Source organism: Polyodon spathula, chromosome 4, assembly GCF_017654505.1.
Source record: "Polyodon spathula isolate WHYD16114869_AA chromosome 4, ASM1765450v1, whole genome shotgun sequence".
Classification (NCBI taxonomy): domain Eukaryota; kingdom Metazoa; phylum Chordata; class Actinopteri; order Acipenseriformes; family Polyodontidae; genus Polyodon; species Polyodon spathula.
The window spans coordinates 9,393,620-9,414,193 of NC_054537.1; the positions used below are offsets into that span (position 1 = coordinate 9,393,620).

At 40.4% G+C, this 20,574-nt stretch overlaps 1 protein-coding gene across 1 annotated transcript in view; it reads right to left on the minus strand.

Annotated features, from left to right (window-relative positions):
* The window catches only part of LOC121314143 (plexin domain-containing protein 2-like), a 144,715-nt gene that overhangs the window by 84,204 nt on the left and 39,937 nt on the right, over positions 1 to 20,574 (minus strand). The window contains exon 2 of the mRNA XM_041247117.1: positions 8,107 to 8,315. Within this exon, the coding sequence (XP_041103051.1) occupies positions 8,107 to 8,315 (209 nt within the window). The remainder of the gene's footprint in view (positions 1 to 8,106; positions 8,316 to 20,574) is intronic.

The following is a 20,574-nucleotide window of genomic DNA, read 5'->3' on the forward strand; positions in this document are numbered from 1 at the left end:
GACAGTTAGATGTTACAAAGCTGACTTAAAAAATGACTATATATTGCATGTGGTTTGTTAATGTTGGTGTATAGTCATTGGTGCACGGGATATAAATGGGTCTGTGTAACATGAGGGTTTAAAATGTATATTTGTATTTAGGCATGAGGATTGCACAGCACTTCACATGCAGGTAAAATATAATATGTGAGCACGGGAAATTGCACTTAATTAATTCACATTCACTGTACCGAGACGCCAATTGAACGATTGATTAGCAATCGAGTCTCGGCATGTTTTCACTCGCTTGGGGTTATGTGTTCGGTGAGTGGAGAACGGGTGTGGAGAGGAGAGAATTAAAACTAAAGTAAATAACTATTCTGACTCACCATGTTTGTTTGTCTGTTAGTCCACTGTTTAAGTGTTAGTCCGTTTTGTTTGTCTGTTTATTTAGGCATCAAGTGCCGTGTGCTGTTTTTGTTTAAATCTTTTATTTGTTTTGCAATAAACTGTCCCCATCTCCACCAGCAGAGGGTGAATGCCTGCTGGTATCACTTCTCCCACTGTCACCACCTGGAGGAGAGGAGCAGAAGCTGCCTCTGCCTCCATCACTTACCCCTACAAGTGAGGTAGAGCTGCACCAGTCCCCTGCAAGTGAGGGAGAGCCGCACCAGTCCCCTGCAACAGGGGGAGACTACACACTGCTCCCACCTTCGTTGCCAGGAGACTACACACTACTCCCACCTCCACCGTTTCCACCACCAGGAGCAGAGCAGCAGGAGCTGCCTCTGCCTCCACCACCTCCACCAGCAGGGTGAATGCCTGCTGGTTCCAACTCCACCAACGTCGATTGTACCAACCCTATCTAAAGCTGCTGGAAGAAGTACCTTTTCCGCAGCTGTATGGGCCATATCCACTTTTTCAACGTGCTGTGCAACCAAATACGATGCTAGTAGTGCCTTATCATTCAAAGTAGTTGACCGATTGATAACTTTAATTCCTGTTGCTTCCTTTGGAAATATTCAAGAGGTTTATTTGCTAGTTCCCATGCTTCTTTTCTAAATGTCTTTTTAACTTTGATGGCTTTAAACTCTCGTTTGCAAGCACCTCACTGCAAATAACCCACTGGAACTTTGGATATTTGTTTGCTTTTGAACAACTTATGAAACCGTATTTTAAAAAAAAGAATCACTGTACTACCTCGTCCACAACTTTGTTTTCTTAGTCGGTGGTTCAGATGAGATTCCCCTGGCAGACGGCTGGTCAGGCTCTGAAACTTCAGACGAAATCATGTTGAAATCTCTACTCCCAGCAACGTAACCTTTAAACTAGTATTTACACTTTCAGATGCAGAAGTATTTAATTGTTGTGTTTCAGCACTTTTTTTTTATTACAAAATGAACAGTTTTTCAGGATGAAGGGTTAACGAATTAAGTTTCCAAACTAAAGTGGCTGTTAAGTACTGCTGAGAAATTGCTGATACCTGCGAACACTTTAAAAATGGCGACTAAGGCAGTGTAAATGCACCATCAGAGAATTCTGGGAAGTGTAATGTTCTCTCAGTAAAAAACTTAACTTTCAATTCGTCAGGTATTTAAATTATCAGAATGTGTTTTAAAACACTAAAAAGAAAGTTCAAGACACTGTAACTAAAAAGAAAAAAGAATATGGAAAAAAAAATTATGACATTTGCAAGTTGCAAGTGCGACCCGTACTTTGAAAACCACTGTTGTAGCACTCTCATACCCTTTAATTGCATAGTTTTGAAGCCTTGCACTATAAGCTCCTTTATATACAACGCTGTGAACGAGACAATGGTTGTTAACCACTATTTACATAAATCTGTGATGAAGACATTAATGAACGCATCTGGACATTTTACCTGGCAGGAGCCAAATATACCAGGTCATAATGAGCTCTATTGATAGCCAACTCACTGCGATTCTTAAGGAGCAACTGACACCTGTTATTAACTCTAAGGACAGTTGTCCATAAAGGAATATGTTAAACACATTTCAATAAAATGTTCACGCATATCCCACTTGCATTAAATTTTAATCAGTCCTGCATGACAACCTGGTGAAAAATAAACATGGACAACAAAATGCATGCTATCTTAAGTCAATTCTAAACAAACGACAGTCATGAATATTTAATGTACTTATGTTTACAAAGCAAAATCGTCCTCAACACAGCATACTAATTTGCAAAATCAAGATCCTCTCTACATGTACAATGTTAATAGAATCTGCAAGTGCTCTTTTCTCAGGAATTGGACTTGCATGCTCTTTAATAGGGCTCCTAAGGATATCATCTAGGCCAGAGCAACATATGCACATTTTCAATGGAATCCTGGACAGCTGATGTAACGCAAGCCTGAAGCCCAAATACCACAAGTTGGCTCGAGATGCCAAACTGCAATACCAACGTGGCAAGACTCCAGCCTCAAACATGTGGATAATGACAGCTGATATAAAGAATGAAATGAAAAGAAAGGAGAGGCAAGAAAATCAGGTCCAGACAATAGCCGTTTCTGAAACTGCAATGTATCTTCAGTCCTCACCCTCTATAACACTATAGTGGGGATCCATAGTTACAAAACCGTGCTATTTGTGTTCCACCTTATAACGATTATAAAAGGGCTACTGTAATGGCATTATGAAGCAAATGGGAGCCACGACCCTACCGTTTTATAACCGATTCCACACTATAACAAGGTTTGTTATAATGAGTGATCACAGTGTATATATATATATATATATATATATATATATATATATATATATATATATATATATACACACACACACACACACACACACACACACACACACACACACACACACACACACACACACACACACAGAGAGTACTGTGCAAAAGTTTTAGGCAGGTGTGAAAAACTGCTGTAAAAGTATGAATGCTTTCAAAAATAGACATGTTAATAGTTTATATTTATTAATTAACAAAATGCAAAGTGAGTGAAAAGAAGAAAAATCTACATCAAATCAACCACCCTTTGCCTTCAAAACAGCATCAATTCTTCTAGGTACACTTGCACACAGTTTTTGAAGGAACTTGGCAGGTAGGTTGGCCCAAACATCTTGGAGAACTAACCACAGTTCTTCTGTGGATTTAGGCAGCCTCAGTTGCTTCTCTTTCTTCATGTAATCCCAGACAGACTCGATGATGTTAAGATCAGGGCTCTGTGGGGGCCATACCATCACTTCCAGGACTCCTTGTTCTTCTTTATGCTGAAGATATTTCCTAATGACTTTCACTGTATGTTTGGGGTCGTTGTTATGCTGCAGAATAAATTTGGGGCCAATCAGATGCCTCCCTGAAGGTATTGCATGATGGATAAGCATCTGCCTGTACTTCTCAGCATTGAGGAGACCATTAATTCTGACCAAATCCCCAACTCCATTTGCAGAAATGCTGCCTCAAACTTGCAAGGAACCTCCACCATGCTTCACTGTTGCCTGCAGACACTCATTCGTGTACCACTCTCCAGCCCTTCGGCGAACAAACTGCCTTCTGCTACAGCCAAATATTTCAAATTTTGACTCATCAGTCCAGAGCACCTGCTGCCATTTTTCTGCACCCCATTTCTTGTGTTTTCGTGCATAGTTGAGTCGCTTGGCCTTGTTTCCACGTCGGAGGTATGTCTTTTTGGCCGCAAGTCTTCCATGAAGGCCACTTTTGACCAGACTTCTCCGGACAGTAGATGGGTGTACCAGGGTCTCACTGTTTTCTGCCAATTCTGAGCTGATGGCACTGCTGGACATCTTCCGATTGTGAAGGGAAGTAAGCATGATGTGTCTTTCATCTGCTGCAGTAAGTTTCCTTGGCCGACCACTGCGTCTACGGTCCTCAACGTTGCCCGTTTCTTTGTGCTTCTTCAAAAGAGCTTGGACAGCACATCTGGAAACCTCTGTCTGCCTTGAAATTTCTGCCTGGGAGAGACCTTGCTGATGCAGTATAACTACCTTGTGTCTTGTTGCTGTGCACAATCTTGCCATGGTGTATGACTTTTGATAGTAAACTGTCTTCAGCAACCTCACCTTGTTAGCTGAGTTTGGCTGTTCCTCACCCTCCTACACAGCTGTTTCTGTTTCAGTTAATGATTGTGTTTCAACCTACATATTGAATTGATGATCATTAGCACCTGTTTGGTATAATTGTTTAATCATACACCTGACTATATGCCTACAAAATCCCTGACTTTGTGCAAGTGTACCTAGAAGAATTGATGCTGTTTTGAAGGCAAAGGGTGGTCACACCAAATATGGATTAGATGTAGATTTTTCTTCTGTTCATTCACTTTGCATTTTGTTAATTGATAAATATAAACTATTAACATGTCTATTTTTGAAAGCATTCTTACTTTACAGCATTTTTTCACACCTGCCTAAAACTTTTGCACAGTAATATATATATATATATATATATATATATATATATATATATATATATATATATATATATATATATATTTTTTTGATATATCAAGCAATTGCAGCCACTGTGTACTAAAGTTGCAGTTTCAACATAGTCTATTATATATATTATCAATATATATATATCTATATATATATATATATATATATATATATATATATATATATATATAAACAGTTTATATATATATATATATATACTTGCTTTCAAGATGGATTTTTGTTCATTTGTTCAAAAACAACAATAAGAAAAAAACATACAAATAGATAACCAGAATACAAGTTCTTAATACTCCCTCTTTATTACCATTTGGCTGCTGACTTTAAATACATGGCAGCTGGCTTCAATTTAACCATAGCAACAGAAAGAAGATCACTGATTGGCTACAGAGGATGACAAGGCATACCAATCCCCCACTAGTAAAAGACAATGGGAAAGTGACGTTTCCTTTTCTGTTTCAGTTTATTTTCCAGCATTATTTTGGAGCGAAATTACATATAAATAAAAGAAACATTGTAGTCACTTTAAAATTTGCAGCAACTATAAAAAATTGTGGTCTGTGAAATTGAGGTTTCCGCAACAAATTCACAGCCCACGCTTTTCTTCCAGCCTATAGCCATATATATATATATATATATATATATATATATATATTATATATATATAATATATATTATATATATATATATATATATATATATATATATATATATATATATATATATATATATATATTAAATATCCTCCCTTCCTGCCTAACTTGTATTACTGTTAACTGTGTGCAGCTAGTAGTATTGTAAATTGAAGCCAGCACCCAGTACAGTCGGAGCTGCTGAATAGAAGACAGAAAGTTGTACTCTGTGTCTGAGCCTCTTTTAATTTAGCAATCCAGCAACATTGTTTTCAAAAGGTTTTTGCTGACTATCGCAATATATATAGTGATACAGATTTTTGTTAACATTAGTAGGTTTAATGCCGGTAGTAAAAGTTAAATGAGAAAGATAGTTAGGTTACATTAAAACACTGCTCAGAGCCCTTGGCTCGCAATAAAAGTGGTTCCCTGGCAAAGCTAATTGTGGAATTCCCTATTCATTCAATTCCATTTTTTTTTTTGATTGGGTAGCTCCATCTCAGTGCTTCAAAATGTAGAAAAGGGGGTTCTGTTATTTTTAAATGATACCTGCAAAATTGCTTGCAAAAGAGGCTGTAAGGGCAGCATATTCTCTATTGCGCTTGCTTTTTCTAAAACATTTCTTAAGCATCTACGATTCTTCCAAAAAGAACAAACCTGGGTTATGGGCAGAGCACTTTGAAGTCACACCCTGAGACTCTCTAATTTGATGTCATTATCAATGGCCTTTAAGAAACTGAGTGAGCAGCTATTTTACATTTCAGTTGAGGTCACTGAAATGCTGCGGTGTCTGATGTCCAATGATATGAGTTAAAACTTAAGAGCCAACATAAAGATACTGATTTATTATCTTTAAATGCCAAAAAGTGTTTCATCTTTAGTCCTCTTCATTATAAGGCAATTAAAAATCTGTAGAGTCTTTTATAACTCCGATAATTTCTGGACTAAATGTACTTCATAAATATATGTGAGCTAAAAGTGTCAAAATTAAACCTTGCCCAAAAGATTTTCCAAAGAGAGTTGTTTATTGGGGTATAAGCTCATGTCTACACATTTATTTTTCACACAAAGCTGACAATAAAAGCATGCCTAATTTGCTAACCGCTACTGTGGCAACCACCCACTCAACAAAAACATCAGAAACAAGCCTGGAGTCTACATCGCTCAGCCTTATCTTGGCTTTCACTTCAGAAGTAGCCACCATTGTCCACAATAATCTTCAACAGAGTAAGGGGCTCTGAAGATTACAGCTCGTGCTCATTAGTTCTCAAACTACAGCCAATATTTTACACATGACTGGGAATACTGCTGGAATTCTTATTTATTTGATTTCTACCAATCTTAAGTTTTAAAAAAATGTGCCAGTTGTGTAAATCTTTCTATTTATGATGTGGTGACATGACTAACCAAGAGTAAAGAGGCAATTAACACACTAAGCCACAGGTCTGTACAGCGATGCAATGTGATATGGACGTATCAACTTTTACAAGTACAAGTAAGATATGATCAGGACAATCATTTTCCTTTCTGTACTGCTCAGTTTAGTTCATTGTTCCTTTCTGTATTACTTTAGTGTAGTTATTGCACCTTTATTTTTTTTCTGTTATTTAGTTTTATTTCCAGTAAGTTCCTTTGTATTCATTAGAAGCGGTGTCCAGTCTGACTATTTCAATATAGGTTGCTTCTATATGTTGCATTGTCTAATGCTAGCTGTTCTAATACTACAAACTTTACATCATTTATGTCATGTCCTTGACTGTTGAAGTGCAGTACTATTGGTTCACTATTTTTCTTATTTCTAATTAATGAAAGGTGGTTCTGAACTAGTGGATTTGTGCTGTTCTTATGTTTAATTATATTTTTACTTGTGTTCCTGTATTTACACACTTTACATGTACTATTGCAAGTATTTGTAGAACCTGTTCTGTCAATTATTCTTTTATGTTTACTGTGAACTAAAATCTCACCTAAATTAGATTACACCGTGTAACAAATTATTATTATTTTTTTTGTTACTGGGTAGTAAGTGTTTATTTTCTAATTGCTTATGCCTCAAAAGTATAGAAAATGGCTATTATTCCCCACAAACTTTGCTTTTGTGACCAGGACAATGACATTTCAAAATATCACTATCTCCAATGGGAAAACGGGCAAATGTGTGTCTTTTCGTTCACTAAACTCAGAAAAAAACAACATATGAATCCAAATTAACATGTATTTATACTAAAGTAATACAAAAATGACTACAAAAGATTTAGAAGTGAGTAGTTTTTTGAGATTTATGATTATACTGAGATTATACTATACTCAGGGGTCACTGCTGCACGGTGAGCCGTGGAATCCCCTGCCGACCTAAGCCCTCCCTACCCGGGCAGCGCTCGGCCAATTGTGCGCTGCCCCCTAGGCACTGCCGATCACGGTCAGCAGTGACATAGCCTGGACTCTAAACTGTGATCCCCAGGCTACAGGGCACATCCACAGGGAGCGCCTTTGCTGGATGCGCCACTCGGGAGCCCCCTTCTATAATTCTTTCTGTGTATCCTCTTTTTTAAGATTTGTTTTTACATAGTCACTTTCTTTAGAGCATATTCTTTGTATTCTTAGTCCTAGACCCTTTGAGATTGCCCTTTTAGTGTGTATTGGATGTGCAGAGGACATGTGTAAATACTGGTACATGTCAGTAGGTATCTATAAATTTTACTTATTTTCTTGTCCATCGAAGGTCCACCTTAATATTACTGTGAAACTGGAAAACAGATTCTTCTCCATGTATCCGAACCCCAGAAATATCACCTACAAACCAAATGTATTCTGTTCTTCCCATTTCCCCATTTCCCCATGTATGTACTGGCAAAATGCATTCCTAATTTAGATCCTATTGCTGTACCATCACTTTGTTTGCAATTCTTATCAACAAATGTAAAACATATACATCTCGCACATTATATAACCAATCAATATTTTTTCTTGCCATGTCTTCTTATGTGCACTTCATATAGCTGGATTCATTGACAACATACTGAAGAGCACCTTACCTCGACTTGAGTGTTATTGTCATTGTCCTCTTCTGTAGGAAAGTCTGGGAGCCTCCAAGGGTCTGAGGTGTCCTGGTCTTGACTGGCTCTGTTATTATCCACTGACTTTGGAGAGGACCAGTCCTGTCTTTTCCATCTGTGATTGTAAAGTCTTAAATCCACCTTAACATTCTCGTCTGCTTGAGGAAGGTAATGTGTAAATAATACTCCTGGGGGGAAAAGAGAAGAAATATTTATGGAGATGAATAGATCATTGGTACTACATTACAGGGAACATGGGGTAGTTGGCACTGGGGTTTCATAATAAATGAATTTGGCCAGGGTGTCCTCGGTTCACTGTGTGCCAGCGACCCCTGAAGACCGGCCGGGCGCCTGTGGGTCTTCCGACGCTGTAGCTTTGAGGTCACTGCATGGTGGGCCTGCAGAGTGTTGAATGTTGAATCCACATTCTGATAAGCATGAACACAAAGTAAGGATTTTGACATCAATGCAAGGACCTAGAAAACCATGAGGAGAAACCAAGGAAATGGAATCCTATTATTAAGTTAGACAGCAGTTAAAACAATACTAAAAACAAAGCTGCATAATCTAAAATGTGCCCACCACTTCAGTGAGACAAAACAAAAAGACACATACAATCTAAGCAATTATTATGAGAAGGCAGACCTTAACAAATTGAAATACCACTGCTCTTGACATCTGTTCATCGACTTACCGTATCACACTATCAAAATGCTTCATTTGGTTCAACATATAAGGACTAATGTACACCTAACTTTACATAATAGGTCTATAATTCCTTTGATGGTTTTAGTGACCTATAAATCACAGGAACACTAGAGAATTACAGCCTTATATGTAAACTAAGGTGCATTTTATTTGTTCTGAATTATTTGTAAACTATTTGATAAATTTCTCTAATTATGTGCATTGTTAAAAACATTCTGAATTTGAATACTGAATTTGATATGCCCTGAATGTTATCATGTAGTACACGTCTAGAAAAATATTGGACCAAATGACATAGTGTAAAAAAGGCTCTTTATATCTTTAATATTTGCATGGAAAACACAACCCTTCATTCTTTATTATTTGTGTTACTGATGTCATCATAATATTATAAGAAACACATATGGAAATAATTCTTATTGTTGATTGAAGTTAATTGAAGCATACAGTTCAACCATTCTGTTACTATAAACACTGATATAACAATATAGACAGTAACAATGTTTAAGTGTGATCAGACAATCAATCCCCAATTACTTCTATTCTGCCCTAAGTCATCATTTCAGCACCTATTTTAATATATTATGCAGGCTATGCATGCCTCATACCCATTATCAAAATCACCGATCATTTCCCTTACCGAGACATTACAAAACAAGTCATAGTTCACTGCTTTTTTGGTTTAAGCTGTGTAATGAACTGTATTTCTGAAATTCACCATTTTAAATTCTTCTTTTCATTTCCTACTATTTTCTACTATGATACTGTTCTCGGGGAAACTATAAAACAAATGAATAAACTCAGAATGCTGAGGCACAGTGTTTCACACAGCAAGAAGGATTCATAGTCACCTCTTTGTGTCATATGTGGTGAAATGGACTGCTGTCCTAATACAGATACCAGGCATGTTCCTTTATCTTCACAACAGCTAGGAGAGGATTCAAAGGGAGCTCAAATTAAAACTACTGAACACATCTGAACAGAACAGAGGTAATCAATCAGTTTACTAACAGCACAGCCAATTCTAATTTGCACTGGATTTGTTGACAATGGAGAAAAGGCTGAAGTCTTAGGCTGCAAATGTCTCCTTCACCACTTGCTTTTGATATTCCCTTTTCGTAATGGGATCAGCTGTGCCTGCACTTCAGATAAACCTCCCCGCACCTGGTTAGTCTGAGAAGCAGGTCACACCCCTCTGTGCCCTCACTGAAATCGCTCAAAACAGACAATGAGGCCACACCCCGAAAGTAATGCCGATACTGGCACTAACACAGGCGGATGGGGCAAAGTATGTCAGCAAAATCACATTACGGGGCAAATGTTTTTTATATCAAAATAAGGGACAAAATGCGTTTTGATCTAGTTAGACGGTTGCCACGTCATCACAATCAGTTCCTATGAATTGTATCTACAAGCTCAGCTGGAGCAAAGCAGCAATTTTTTAACAAACAAAAAACAGGCTTTTAGCATGACAGTCTTCTTAAAGAAGTAAAACAATACATTGATATATTATATTCATTGATTTATTTTATTTAAAAAATGTATGGGTTACCTTTAATAAACATATTTTGATTTTTTGTGCAAAGGGAGATAAGATTTTATTTAAGTCTGTAGAGAACCGTTTCTCTGAATAAAGTAGTAACGTAGACCATGATATGTAGTTAAAGTGCAAGACATGAATCGACTGTCTATTTCTTACTATATAACAAGTCACAGCAACATTCAATTGACAAAGGTGGTAAAAGTGAAGAGCCTGAGGTGTCTTTACCATCACCAGAAAACCATAAATTATCTGTGCTTTACCAAGCTTGTCTTTAATACAATCTGTTTAGAACATGCTTAAATATCATGCTATATATTTTACCATGGAATATCGCAGTGAAGGAAGCAAACATACATACAGAAACAAAAGTCTAACCCAACAGAATAAACTGACCAATTTCCATACATTCATACAGCATAGACCCAACAGAGCTTGTTGTAACTAGGTACATGTAGTCTGAATGATGGGTACCCACATGGGGTGGCACTTCATGAACAAGGTAAGCTATAAACGAATAATCAGATTGGAAGACTGACTTCAATAATGGAATTGTATTCCATGTCTAAACCCTTGAAACAACTGGGAACCATATTTCAGTACAATATAATTATATGTTACTTTTGTAATCAAGTCAGAGTCAGCTTTCTGAAAGATGGCTTTCTACCACTTTCCAAGTTTTTCCTCTGGTACAGCTCTGCTGTTCCTTCCCTAACATAGTATTTAGAACAAGCCCACTGATAAACTGGCAATTCGACAGTCTGGTTTACACTTGGGAACACTTCATTTATTTACTGCAGAACCTGTGTTTTATTTTTATTTGCCTCAAGAAATGGCTCATTTTCATTTCAACACAACTGCAATAACACAATGAGGTGTTTATTTTCAAGAAGCATGTATACACTCCAATAAACTTGTCAAGAAATATTTAGTAAATTTTGCCAACTCCAGATACCGCAAAAAAAAAAAAAAAATTATGTGACTAACACTGTACACATAGGCACCAGCCCCATCCCTAACTATGTGATTAATCCACTGTATAGGATAAAAAGTGCATAAAAGTGCTAAAAATAAATGTAGCACAATCTTAGGCAAACATGTAAATGAGAAGTCGATCAGTGTCATTTGTCAATGTGTTATAGTGCCAAGGAACCAAGCTGAAAAATTTTTTTTTTAAATGTTGTGCAGTATCTTCTGGTAGCTGATTCAGCGAGTATGACTGAAGGTTTATTTTAATTTTTGTCATCCTTCATAACAGTTTTAACATACAATTAAACACAAGTTATTTATACATGTTGCAGAAAGATATATGCCTTAATCTATACAGTATGAACCCAGCTCAAGGCACAAGTCTGCCTGTCAAAATATACCCACACATCTGTCATATTAGGGGGTCTTCCAATTTAGAAATAACACACTGCAAGTTCAGTTACAAGCACTAGTGATTATTTTACTAATGTTATTATTAGTGTAGCCTGGGTAAAGTTACAGCAGAGTAGTTATATAGTGCAGCGTCCTTTAAGGGGGAGGGACGTGTGGGAAGAGAAAAAAAAACAAAACAAAATGGAGTCATCCATGCAGTCAGCCAAAAACATAGTACCATTTTATTTAGTACTAAAGAAATAATTACACAATTTATTTCTTGTATTTTTGGAAGTTAGGTTAAAGACGCTATACTCTAGAGCCTGATCTAATGCAAGTGGGGAGTTAGGAGACAGTATATTCGTGTGGAACTTGATGTTGTTTCGTATTGTAATGACTTCAGTTACAGTATTCGCGCAGCTATACTGTTAAATCTAAAGAAAGAAAAAAGAAAGAAAACCTAAACGCAGCATTTGAAGATACCGACTGGCAGCACCGAATAGCAACCCAAGTGACCTGGCAAAGCTTGGTGTTTCCTCCGGCAACGAGGGATTTGCAGTTTACAACGAAGACGGGAGTTTCCCTGGGTGAAAGGCAAAGCGGCATTTTCCAGCCTCCACGCGCCCTAGCCACGTACAGGCCTGCTACGTTTTTTTGTTTTGTTTTTTTTTACTCTAGCAAAACACTTATGTTAGTGATTCAGACCTACGTGTTTATATATATATATATATACCGGTATATAGTTATAAGAGTACTGTTCTGTTTGTTTTGACTCTCGTTTTACACACAGCTGTATTACAGCAATTTATAATAGAAGTGTATTAGGTTTGCTTTTGAAATAGTCATAGGGGAAAGTAACCCGGTTTCATTTGTAAGCAAACGGTTAATTAACATAACTTACCGTTTAGTTTTGAAGGCAGCATAAGTTTCCTTTGCCCATAGAGGGTATTAAATATTTTACTTTCATCTGTTTTTTTTTTTTTTCCCCTCTTAGACTTTGCAGTGGATGTGTATTGTTTAGAATGTCAATTTAATGCGGTACCAGGTATGGTGTTTAATTGGTGCATTTTCTATATTCATGCACATGAACTGTAGGGAACGCCTTATTTCCATTAATTGGGCAGTAAACCTTGAAGGGTGGGGAACCCTATCTATTTGCTTTACAGTACTGTGTCCTCTTCTTTATTTATAGTCCTAGAGCAGTGGATAAATATAACTATCTTTGCTTTGGGTGGAGGCATCGCCATAAATAGAAATTAAACATACTCAACACTACCCAGAAACCCCATTGCTTCAATTATTGTTACTTTTAGCGGGCAGGGGTTACATTTGGAGGCATCGCTGGGATTATTTCTTTGATATATATATATATATATATATATATATATATATATATATATATATATATATATATATATATATATATATATATATTTGTTGTTTGACGACACCTGTGCTTAATAAAATGCCACAACCTGACATAAGACAGGGGGTTTCGAGTTCACTCGCGGAGCAACTAAAAGAGTGGTGTCGAGGGGAGGAAGTGGGTGAAGACCATGCAGTGCTAGTTACAAACATTCCCGAAGGCACACAGAATGACAGTATTGTACAAGCCTTAAAACAAGTAAAGGCATTTGGGCGTGTGCGGGTGAGAGGGCGGAAATTTCACACTGCCTCGCAAAGCTTTCTGGCAATTTGTGAAGGCAGCCAAACAGTGGACAGGCAATGGGTCCCAACCCAAATAGTCCCAGAGGAGGGTGCGGCCCCGTGGAGTTTAGTGGTTTCCCAAGAAGGTGAGGTGGATGCCGACATCAACCAAGGTGAACAAGGGTTCTCTTCTAGGCTCGCCCAATTATTGGCAGCTGAAGGGAAGACTGAAGAAGACCATCGGGTGATGTATACCCCTCAGCCATCCTCAACTTCGGACACTGAGGCCCTTCTTAAGGCCATGGGAGAGGTGTTGGTGAAAATGATGAGACCGGCAGGGGAGGGGAGTTTGTATAAACGACTAAGGGCGTTTTCAGGAGTGCTTCCCACCCCAGCAGGCGAGGGGGGTTATGATCAGTGGGTGGAACAAGCCAACCAGATGGTAAATGAATGTGATTACTCTGACCGTGAAAAGCGCAAAAGGCTAGGGGAAAGCCTGAAGGGTCCGGCGCTTGAAGTTATACAAGCAGTACAGGAAACCAACAGTGATGCATCACCACAAGATTACCTTAAGGCATTGGAGAACACTTTTGGTAGTACGGAAAGTGGGGAGGATTTATATTTCCGTTTCTGTGCCACTCGTCAACAGACTGGAGAAAAGTTATCAGATTTTCTCCGCCGTTTGGAGAGGTTGTTGATGAAGGCAGTGCAAAAAGGTGGTGTAGAAAGTTTCAAAGCCAATAGAGCCAGAGTAGAGCAATTAATCAGAGGGGCCCACCCTAATGATTTAAAAATAGTTCACCTGCGGCTGAGAGAAGGCCGGGAGGACCCTCCATCCCTTCTAACCCTCTTAAGTGAAATTAGGAACGAAGAGGAGCAGGAGGCAATGCGCCACCCAGTGGATGTTTCTGTTCGTACAGTGCAACCAGCTCAAGGGCCTACTATGGCTAGTACTGAACTGGTGGGTTTGAAGAACCAGATTCGAATTTTAGAAGAAGGTATGATTTCTTTAATGAACCAAGTTAGTCCTGCTAGGAGGAGCCATCAGAGGGAAGAGGGAGGGAATTGGCCCCACCAAGAAGTAAGTCTGCAGTGCACCGTGAACTGGAGACTGAATTGTGGAAACAGGTTCAAGAACTAAAACAGGATGCGGCCTCCCTCAAAGTGGATCCCATGGTTACTGATAAAACAGAAATCTTGCACAGCCAGCACAAAGCAAAATCAGAGTCTGGTGGAACAGGACAGTGGAGGAGACCCCAGAAGACCAGTGGACGGGTATCGTTTTGTTTCCGGTGTGGAAAGGATGGGCATATGGCCGCAAAGTGTGATGCTCCTGAGAATACCCAGTTGGTTATAAAGAAGTTCATCCAGTTCACAAGGACACAGGGAAAACTCCAACGGGGCCCAGCGAGGGAGTGCACTGAGGCCCCCAACCCTGATAGCTCCGAAATGACAACCCTGCATGAAAAGTTGAAGACTGGAGGAGTTCCTAATGGAATTATAGGCCCAGCCTCTACTATAACTGTGGAAATAAATGGGAGGGGTTGTAAAGCACTGCTCGATAGTGGCTCGCAAGTCACTATAGTGTTTGAGAGCTGGTACAGAAATAACATTGCAGACTTACCTTTGCACTCAGTAGAGGGCCCTGCATTGTGGGGGCTCAGTGACTCCAGATACCCATACTTAGGGTATTTAGTGATAGAGATAGGTTTCCCTAAAGAGGTTGTCGGCGTGGAGGAGACCATTAGTGTGATGGCGTTGGTCTGTCCAGATGTGAAAGGACAGGCTTTTACTCCTGTTATCATAGGGACCAACGCAAACTTATTTAGGCGGTTAGCAGCGCTGTGTGAACAAGCAGCGGGGCCAAATTTCATTCAGACCTTATCCATTCACCCTCTGTGTGCTAGAGCTTATCGCACGGTGCAGCAATCTGCTGGCACGTTGATTGAAGATGACCCCATAGGTTGTTTGATCTGGGGGGGTGGAGGGACCCTGCAAATTCCCCCAGGGCAGGAGGTTGAGGCCAGTTGCCATTTGGACATGCTAGATAATTTGAAGCAGGGTATTCTGATAGTTGAAATGCCAAGTGAGCCCACTCTTCCAGGGGGGTTGTTAGTAAAAAGGGGGGTGATGCATGCCAAGACAGTCAGTGCCAACCGTGTGGCTGTGCATGTCCGAAATGAATCTAAACAAGCAGTTACTATACCCAAGGGGACTGTAGTGGCTAGTGTATACAAAGCCAGCACTGTAGTAGGAACTCAGAACTGCACAGATGAGAGACCAGTATTGGATACCATGGGGTTTCATTTTGGGGATTCTCCCATTCCAGAAATGTGGAAAAAGCGATTGAAGACAAAAATGTTGGAGAGGGCTGGAGTATTTTCAACCCATGAGTGGGATGTAGGTTTAGCCAAAGGTGTAGAACACACCATTCGGTTAAGTGATGTCCGGCCTTTTCGGGAGCGATCTAGACGCCTGGCCCCCGCCGATATCGAAGATGTGCGAAGACATCTACACGAGCTACTGTCTGCTGGGATTATCTCAGAATCACGTAGCCCTTATGCTTCCCCAATTGTGGTGGCACGCAAGAAAAATGGAGCTGTGCGCATGTGTATTGACTACCGCACCCTGAATAAGCGAACTATTCCAGACCAGTACACTGTGCCTAGGATTGATGAAGCACTGGACAGCCTCACCGGGAGCCGATGGTTTTCAGTGCTTGACCTGAGGAGCGGCTATTACCAAATAGCGATGAGTGAAGTTGATAAAGAAAAGACTGCTTTTATATGCCCTCTAGGGTTCTATCAATTTGAAAGAATGCCCCAAGGAATTACCGGTGTACCTGCTACCTTCCAACGATTGATGGAGAAAGCAGTTGGGGACATGCATCTTCTACAAGTCCTGGTCTATCTTGACGATCTGATAGTGTTTGGAAGGACTCTAGAAGAGCACGAGGAGAGGTTACTCAAAGTACTGGACCGGCTGGAGGCCTGTGGGTTGAAGTTGTCGCTGGACAAATGTCAGTTCTGCCAGCCACAGGTGCGGTATGTGGGGCACATTGTGTCCGAACAGGGAATTTCCACGGATCCGGACAAAATTAAGGCAGTGGCCACTTGGGAGAGACCCACAGACCTTAAAACGTTGAGATCATTTTTGGGATTTTGTGGGTATTACCGACGTTTTATTAAGAACTATTCAGCAATAGTCCGACCATTGACAGACTTGACCCAGGGATACCCTCCCACACAGAAGGCGGCGAAAACTAAAATTGGATCTAATGGACCCTCCTACCATAAGGTATCCGAACCTTTTGGGAATCGCTGGAGCCAGAGCTGTGAAAAGGCTTTCCAGACCATTATCAACTGCCTTGTGAATGCCCCTGTTCTAGCCTTTGCCGACAGTAGCAAGCCTTACCTGCTGCATGTAGATGCTAGCTTAGATGGTTTGGGAGCTGTTCTGTATCAGGACTATCCTGAGGGGCAGAGGCCTGTGGCTTTTGCAAGCCGTAAACTCTCGGCAGCTGAAAAAAATTATCCCGCTCACCAGTTGGAGTTTCTTTGCCTCAAATGGGCTGTTGTTGAGAAATTTCATGATTATCTGTATGGAGCAAGATTTGAGGTTTGCACTGATAATAATCCATTAACCTATGTGCTTACTTCTGCCAAGCTAACTGCTACAGGGCATCGATGGTTGGCTGCTTTGGCCACATATAACTTCAGTCTGAAGTATCGGCCAGGTAAAAGCCATACAGACGCAGACGCATTGTCAAGACGAACCCATCACAGTAATGACATAAGGGATTGGGTTCGGATACCCCCAGCTGATGTGAGAACTGTTTGTCAGCAAGTTGGGGTGGATATCAACTCCAGCGATCTGTCTGAGCGAGTCGCCGACCAACTAGGCATTTCACCAGACATTATTCCACCCACCTATGTCTGCCCTGTCAGTCTGCAACAAAGCAATCTCAAACTGTGGAACCACCAGTACATTGTCGCTGCTCAGAGAAGTGACCCAGGCTTGAAGGAGGTATGGCTGATGAAACAGAATGGCTTGTCTGCTAACCAAGTGGTCTCCAAACATCCTGATGTCACCTTATTGCTTAGAGAGTGGGATCGGCTCAATACTAAAGAGGGTGTGTTGTACCGGAGAGTGAAGACCCAGTTTGATGGAGAGTTTGACCAGCTCGTCCTACCTGCACAATACCGAACCATGGTGTTAAAGGCATTACATGAAGACCACGGGCATCTGGGAATCGACAGGACTGTAGACCTGGTAAGAAGTCGGTTTTACTGGCCCAGATTGACATCGGAGATTGAAAGCCATGTAAAGAACTGTGGGACGTGCATTCAACGTAAGACACTACTTGTTAGAGCCGCTCCACTACAACATTTGAGCACTACTGGGCCACTTGAATTGGTATGCATTGACTTTCTGTCACTGGAGCTGGATAGCAAATGAGTGGGAAACCTCCTTGTTGTAACTGACCACTTCACAAGGTATGCTCAGGCATTCCCCACAAAGGATCAAAGAGCATCTACTGTTGCACGTGTATTGTGGGAGCAATATTTCCTGCATTATGGTCTGCCAGCTTGAATTCACTCTGACCAAGGACGTGATTTTGAAAGCCATCTTATTAGAGAAATGTGCCAGCTACCGGGCATAAGGAAGTCAAGGACAACACCCTACCACCCTCAGGGTGACCCCCAGCCTGAGAGATTCAACAGAACCTTGCTAAATATGCTAGGTACCCTGAACAACAGCCAGAAACAGAAGTGGAGCCGGCATGTCAAAACTTTGGTACATGCGTACAACTGCACAAAAAATGATGCCACTGGTTTCTCTCCTTATTATCTGTTGTTTGGACGAGAAGCCCGTTTGCCTATAGATTTGTGTTTTGGGGTGAAATCTGGAGAGGAAATAGACCACCCATACCCACAGTACATAGCCGAACTTAGAGGACAGCTGCAAGAAGCCTATAAGTTGGCCATCAAGGTTTCTACCCAAAACCAGCAAGGAAACAAGAGAAGATATGACCGGCTGGTAAAACACCAGTTTTTGAAGGAGGGGGATCGGGTGCTTCTAAGAAACTTTGGGGGTCAGGGAAAAAATAAGTTGGTCAACAGATGGAAGCCTGAGCCATACTTGGTGGTTTCAAAATTGCCGGATTTGCCGGTATATAGGGTGCAGATGGAGAAGGGGTCAAAGGTTGAAAAAACTATACACCGTAACCATCTCCTTCCCATTGGTCAACTAGTTCGACTGCCATTTAACAGTGAGGTCCAACAGCAGCCCAAAAAGCCAATCACTAGGAGCCAGGCAGTTCGGCGAGCTCTTCCAGAACAAAGCCTACAAAGTTCTGTTGAGACAGAAGAGGAGGAAGCACAGTCTTCAACCGCTGAAGAAGAGGAGGGGGAGCTAGGTGAAACACCATCATGGATGTGGGGGCCCCTAGGCGAAAGACAGAATGACCAAAAGAGAAAAGAAGAGGAGTCCCAAAGGGAAATAGGGAGACCAGGATTAGAGGGGATTGATTTCCGAGACAATGAACAGAATATATTGGAACCTGTTTGCAGTGAGGCAGAAGATGCCCCAGACGAGGAACAAAACACACAGGGACCAGTTTACTTAGATTCAGGGATAGAACTTGAACCTGAAGGAGAAACACAAGAATTGTCTGGGGGCAGTGAAAATCAGGAGGCGACACTACCACGCTGCTCTGAAAGGAAGAGTAAGCCGGTCATGAAACTAACATATGACCAGCCAGGTATCTCGGTCGATGTGCCTTTGAAAATTACTCACCGGGGAAATACCTGGGTGATCAAAATCTCTCTGGCAGAGGTAAATAAAAAGATGGGCATACATTCCTCAGCATCCTCTATCGGCGAGGATCAAAAATGCATACTAATGGCTAGTTAGGTTCAGCGGTATGGGGACATACCGATGTTTAAAGGGGGGAGGATGTAGCCTGGGTAAAGTTACAGCAGAGTAGTTATATAGTGCAGCGTCCTTTAAGGGGGAGGGACGTGTGGGAAGAGAAAAAAAAACAAAACAAAATGGAGTCATCCATGCAGTCAGCCAAAAACATAGTACCATTTTATTTAGTACTAAAGAAATAATTACACAATTTATTTCTTGTATTTTTGGAAGTTAGGTTACAGACGCTATACTCTAGAGCCTGATCTAATGCAAGTGGGGAGTTAGGAGACAGTATATTCGTGTGAAACTCGATGTTGTTTCGTATTGTAATGACTTCAGTTACAGTATTCGCGCAGCTATACTGTTAAATCTAAAGAAAGAAAAAAGAAAGAAAACCTAAACGCAGCATTTGAAGATACCGACTGGCAGCACCGGATAGCAGCCCAAGTGACCTGGCAAAGCTTGGTGTTTCCTCCGGCAACGAGGGATTTGCAGTTTACAACGAAGACGGGAGTTTCCCTGGGTGAAAGGCGAAGCGGCATTTTCCAGCCTCCACGCGCCCTAGCCACGTACAGGCCTGCTACGTTTTTTTGTTTTGTTTTTTTTTACTCTAGCAAAACACTTATGTTAGTGATTCGGACCTACGTGTTTATATATATATATATATACCGGTATATAGTTATAAGAGTACTGTTCTGTTTGTTTTGACTCTCGTTTTACATACAGCTGTATTACAGCAATTTATAATAGAAGTGTATTAGGTTTGCTTTTGAAATAGTCATAGGGGAAAGTAACCCGGTTTAATTTGCAAGCAAACGGTTAATTAATATAACTTACCGTTTAGTTTTGAAGGCAGCATAAGTTTCCTTTCCCCATAGAGGGTATTAAATATTTTACTTTCATCTGTTTTTTTTTTCCCCTCTTAGACTTTGCAGTGGATGTGTATTGTTTAGAATGTCAATTTAACGCGGTACCGGGTATGGTGTTTAATTGGTGCATTTTCTATATTCATGCACATGAACTGTAGGGAACGCACCATATACCAGTAGTTTCAGCACCCTGCCCATCCCTAATGGGATGTTTGCCAAACACTGAGACCTCCAGCTCACTCAGTGAGAAAGATTTCCCCTGGCATACTTATTCTTCACTGGGCTCTGTTTCATTCTGTAAAGGAATGCAACTGTTGGACTGGAACTGCTTTTTGGCCAAAACAATCCTTCTTTGAGTCTCTATTATCCTCTTGGCCTGAAACCCCCATCTCAGTCTCCACGTCT